Below are 6,105 nucleotides of genomic sequence, written 5' to 3'. Positions count from 1 at the left end.
TACTGCAGTTTAATCAAGAAAACTAGCGCTCGAGTGTGCGGTGTGAGGAACACGCATGAGACTGTAAGGACCAGCTGTAAAATAGTGGAAATGGTCATCCACACAGCCTTCAAACAGCCCGGGACAGAAAATAAACAGTTTATTATTAAAAAGTAAACTGTATGAGTCACATTACACGGCTAAAAAAGATCAGTTCCCTCAATATTTCCCATCTGCAATTTAAAAGTCCTGTTTTAATTGTAAGATGTAAAAGTGATATGTTCATGACACAAACATGATGTATAGCAATAGGAAATGGGAGTCTCACACACACACACACACACACACACACACACACACACACACACACACACACACACACACACACGTCTTTTTCAATGTCAAAACCTGCACAAAATCTACAGACACTCTCTGCTGAACAACCCCAGCCCACCCCAGCCGCCGGGATCATAAAGAATCATTCAAAAAAATCAGAGTTGAAAGAACACACAAGCTGCTGTCCATTTATTACAAAACACAAAACTACAATGCAAGAATCAGTTATAGGTGAAATGCCTTTGAGTTATGCAACAGAGCAAAAAAAGGAAATGGGAGGAAAATGACAGAAGGCTGCAAGCAGGTGATGAGTAGATGTACAGAGACATTCTTCAGGTCAAGCCTCCAAAGGCAGGGCATTAAAGGGGTGAGGAGAGGAGCAGCAGGTTTACTTGGGTTTAGTCGGGGTTGGTGCGAGGGCAGGAGGAGGCGATGTGTGAGGATGAACTCACCGCACTGGGCACCTGGGCCGCTTTGGGTCGATTTGAATGGTCCAGAGCAAAGATAGTATATTCAGAGAGAAAAGCAGGTTCTGCTATCATCCCAGCCAGCAGCTGATCACCCCCCCCATACACACATACACACACACACACACACACACACACACACACACACACACACACACACACACACACACAATAAATCAGACAGTGCATTAATGAGGGGCAGGCAGTGAGGTGGGTGAGGGAGACACAGAGCTTTGACAAACACATCACCATGATTAAGAGCATGAAGATGAGAAACCAGAAGAGACGAGAGAAAAAAGAAACCTGCATGTTCTTGTTTACAATGTTTGACATCTCGCTTTTATCAAATTTGACTGCAGAAGATTTTTTTTCTGCTTTATTTCTGCTTTATTTTCACCAATGTCTGGATGGTAATTATGGGAATTGAGCTTGTGCAGTATAACGATTGGATCATTCCTACATCATATTTCACACTTCCATGCAATCCAACCTCAACCTCATAGTCAGTCATGGAGAAGGAAAAACCAAGCCCTGGTGAAAGCGGTGATTTAACTTCTGAAAGGAAGAGAAATGCAGCCATATACCAAGTTTTATTTATTTTCACTTAAATCTATTAAATCTACTGCTATATTCTTGCACACCGAACATTCGGGTGGTCAACCTGCAGCGATGCCAAGTTCTTACTCGCTCTAAACACAAATCCAAATTCTGGTCTATCATAATGTCCCATTTTGATCCAAAACCAAAAGATCTTTGATATATTGCACACATTGTCATTCCAATACTTTTGAAGGAGAGTGTATATTCATGTTTCTGTTCACTTTTGTGATGCTGCAGAATAGAGATGTGTGAATGAGTACATGCAAATTATACTTTCTTTTATTTCCTGCCATTTTATTTCCTTTTGAGCATTTTCCTTTGTATAGTATTTATATATATATATATATATATATATATATATATATATATATATATATATATATAAATTATATTAATCCTGCTTCTTTTATTATTTATTCTTAATTAAAAAGTAAATGTAGACTCTTATTTTACATGTGCGTCTTGCGACCCAATTAAAGTTGGATTTTATAGTTTTAGCCAAAGGGGAAAAATAACAGAAAATCCCAACATAATTTCTAACTTCTGATTGGGTGGCAGCTTACAGTTAATGAACAATCATCATTGTGCCCCGCCCCCACACAACGCCCCGCATCCTTTCACAACATGGCTGGAGACCTGGGAATTGGCTGAAGTTCTCTGTTCTGCAGGATACATGCTTCTGTTTCCACTGAGAGGGACATCTTTATTGATAGACAAAACAAAGGTAGAAAGATTAAATGTTTTATGAAAATTGTAAAAAGAAAAGTGGATATAATGTTCTGATACCGTCTTTGGATAAGTAATGTATCGTATTGTATAACTGTATAAAACTGAAAAAAAAAGAAAGGTTTTATGTAACGTTATGATTTTATAATGAATTTTAAAAATGGGCTTTAAGTTGAATTTATTTGAGAACTAATTTAAACCAAGATTTATGGAGGTTAAAGTTAAAATACTGTTGAAGGTTCTAAGTTGTTATTTTTTTCATTACAGTTTTAATTCTACTGTTGTAAATATTTGTTATGGGGAGACCTGGTTTAGATGTTGGAGAAACCAACACTGATTACTCACCTAATATGTGTACCAGTCCACATTAACCTGCTAGAACTGAACCTGGTTATATTTATTAGAAATGTTGCAAAAAAAAAAACTACACTGAGAGGAAAAAAAAGAGAAATAGCCCACTGATGTAGTTGCTGGTTATTAGAGTTGCTGGTTGATGGAGTTGCTGGTTGTTGGAGTTGCTGGTTGTTGGAGTTGCTGGTTATTAGAGTTGCTGGTTGATGGAGTTGCTGGTTGATAGAGTTGCTGGTTATTAGAGTTGCTGGTTGATGGAGTTGCTGGTTGATAGAGTTGCTGGTTAATGGGGTTGCTGGTTATTAGAGTTGCTGGTTATTAGAGTTGCTGGTTAATAGAGTTGCTGGTTAATAGAGTTGCTGGTTGATGGAGTTGCTGGTTGTTGGAGTTGCTGGTTAATAGAGTTGCTGGTTAATGGAGTTGCTGGTTAATGGAGTTGCTGGTTAATGGAGTTGCTGGTTAATGGAGTTGCTGGTTAATGGGGTTGCTGGTTATTAGAGTTGCTGGTTGATGGAGTTGCTGGTTGTTGGAGTTGCTGGTTAATAGAGTTGCTGGTTAATAGAGTTGCTGGTTAATGGAGTTGCTGGTTAATGGGGTTGCTGGTTATTAGAGTTGCTGGTTGATGGAGTTGCTGGTTGTTGGAGTTGCTGGTTAATAGAGTTGCTGGTTAATAGAGTTGCTGGTTAATGGAGTTGCTGGTTAATAGAGTTGCTGGTTAATGGAGTTGCTGGTTAATGGAGTTGCTGGTTAATGGAGTTGCTGGTTAATGGAGTTGCTGGTTATTAGAGTTGCTGGTTATTAGAGTTGCTGGTTAATAGAGTTGCTGGTTAATAGAGTTGCTGGTTATTGGAGTTGCTGGTTATACGTGGTTTACTGCAAGTATATAAATAATAAACTGAACGCAAGAACCAAAACCAATACTGCACAAGCCCAATGTATCTGGATCTAAATGCCCATCAGTACTGGGAATAATGGAGACATCAAAAAAGTAAACTTGCTGAGAAAACAGATGTTTTGACATGGTGCTGAATTTATATGGAAATCTGAGGGAAAGCAGAATATCCGCGACCTCGTCTTATTCTTACACCCTGTACACACAGTTACACAAACACACTGTGTGTTGATATTTTTATGCCAAATGCCTTCACCTGACGTGGAACTTCAGGAAAATCCCTCCGTATTGTGCTATTAGATGTGTTTAAATACTGGAACCTGATGGTGTTTATCCACCTTTACTCAGGATTAAGTCCCAGGTCTTCATCTGAATCTGTTCGGTGTTCACTGATCACATGACAGGGTCAAAACATTTCATGATATTTATTGTTTATCATTTATCTTCACTAAACTTCACATTTCACTGGCAGTAAAAGAAAGTGCACCTTTTAACCATAACCAAGATAAAAACATATCAAATATCTGTGGAACACAAAAACATTTCAGCGTTCGAACACAAATCTCCATTTATCTGTATTCAACAGAGACGTCTTCATGGACACACGGAGTTTAAACAGGACTAAATATCCTGCTATACACCATGCTGTAGATCTGAACAGCACAGAGAACACACATTAGTGAACAGTACGGGGTTCATTAACATTGACATGGTCTTCAGCGTAGGGCGAGAACATGGGTTCAGAAACGTGTTAAATTAAATGTAAGGTTCAAGGGCGTTCCTTACCGCTCTGTTATTCGTGGGAGGAGGAACATCCTGGTGCAGTGAGGAAGATTTTGCCTGCTTCTCACCTGAACTCACCTGAGGACAATCATGAAGATACACACTGAGAATCTGTGGTAGGAGCTGGCGAAGTTTTACACAGCGCTCTGTCTGTCCCCTCACCAAAACAAGGTCTTACCAAGACATTGTGACTCTGGACGGAAATAAACGCTGAAATGAAACGTCTCACTTCAGATTGCATCAGTTTACTGACGTGATGATATGATGTGTGGATTATTACAGAGGATCAGAAGGTCTGGAACCGAATCCAGCCTGAGATTTACATTTTTACTTTAGTGCTCTCACTTTACAGCTTTTATTCACACCTGCTTAAAACTCTGATACAGTTATTTATAAACAGTAACTCAGCCGTGAGGAACCCATGTGTGAAGGCATTGTGTGTGAGGAACCCGTGTGAGTAGATTGTGTGTGTGTGTGAGGAACCCGTGTGAGTAGATGGTGTGTGTGAGTAGATTGTGTGTGTGAGGAACCCGTGTGTGAGGAACCCGGGTGAGTAGATTGTGTGTGTGTGAGGAACCCGTGTGAGTAGATTGTGTGTGTGTGTGTGTGTGTGTGAGGAACCCGTGTGAGTAGTTGTGTGTGTGAGTAGATTGTGTGTGTGTGTGTGTGTGAGGAACCGGTGTGAGATCTCACCAGCCTGACATTATAAAAGGGGTGTGGGTATAAGAAACAAAGTTCGAGAGTTGTGGAATTTGATTGGCTGTTTGAGTCCAGTCCTGCGCTCTGATTGGCTAACAGTTCCTGGTCACTAGCAGTCAAAGGTCGAAATATAGAATGTTTCCGAAAGTAAAAAAAAAAAAAACCGCTGCTGTGAACAAATCACTCTGATCTCTTGAGGAAAATTCAGGTCACACACACACACACACACACCGACACACACACACACACACACACACACACACACACACTAGTTCCTGTAAATGTCCTCCGTCTGTCAGGCTTCAGGACACAGAGTCATCTCCCTGAATGTTCTACAGATAAAGTTCAGAAACCTGCCCTGGGGTTCAGGAGCAGTACTGTCTGATCGGTAACAGGAAGACCAGAGCCCGGACTGGGACTGGGACCGGAACCGGGCAGAGATAAAGTGTGTGTGTGTGTGTGTGTGTGTGTGTGTGTGTGTGTGTGTATATGTGTGTGTGTGTGTGTGTGTGTGTGTGTGTGTGTGTGTGTGTGTGTGTGTGTGTGTGTGTGTGGTGACAGCGCTCGGAACTGACCTGGGCCTGGGCCTGGGCCTGGGTCTGGGTCTGGTGTGGAGACAGTACACTCCTCTGTGGTGACTGTTCCTCATTAATCCTCTGTTTTAGTTTCTTAAACATGGCTGCAGCTGGATCTCTCCGAACCGGGATGCATCCGGGTCACTTCGGCTCTCTGTTGTTGCTCCGTGTATCAATGCGCAGCTGCCGACGTGGAGCAAAGGCAGGCGGCTACGGCAACTCACAAGGCTCATACTAGTGACGTGAAGGTCGGATCATTTTATTGACTCGTTGAGTCCAAATGAACGAATCTTTTTTGTAAGTAATTATTTATTTAGTTCCTTTTGATCAGAAATAAAATTAAATGTCAAATTATCAATAAGCAGATCCACAACACGTCTACATACATTACTTTGACTATTGTTCCAATAATTTATATATGTATATGTAATGTATACTGGTTCTAGGTGGAGGTTGAACTGCATCAAGGATCGGCTCTGAGCCCTTTTTTGTATGCAGTGGTGATGGACAGGTTGAAGGACGAGGTCAGACAAGAGTCTTCATGGACTATGATGTTTGTGGCTGATATTGTGATTTCTGGTGAGAGTAGTAAGCAGGTGGAGTAGAGTCTGGAGAGGTGGAGATACGTGCTGGAGAGAAGGGGAATGAAAGTCAGTAGGAGTAAGACAGAGTACATGTGTGTGAATGAGAGGGAGGG

At 41.1% G+C, this 6,105-nt stretch overlaps 1 protein-coding gene across 1 annotated transcript in view; it reads right to left on the bottom strand.

Annotated features, from left to right (window-relative positions):
• Window positions 1–5,659, bottom strand: part of golga4 (golgin A4) — a 25,387-nt gene extending 19,728 nt beyond the window's left edge. Inside the window, 3 exon segments of the mRNA XM_083539221.1 lie at window positions 768–869; window positions 4,138–4,212; window positions 5,409–5,659. Coding sequence (XP_083395347.1) covers window positions 768–869; window positions 4,138–4,212; window positions 5,409–5,510 — 279 coding nt within the window. The 5' untranslated portion in view covers window positions 5,511–5,659.
• Between the last annotated feature and the right edge of the window lie 446 nt (window positions 5,660–6,105).

This window comes from Silurus aristotelis (genome assembly GCF_946808225.1).
Source record: "Silurus aristotelis genome assembly, chromosome: 4".
Taxonomy (NCBI): domain Eukaryota; kingdom Metazoa; phylum Chordata; class Actinopteri; order Siluriformes; family Siluridae; genus Silurus; species Silurus aristotelis.
This window is presented reverse-complemented; position numbering and strand designations above follow the sequence as displayed.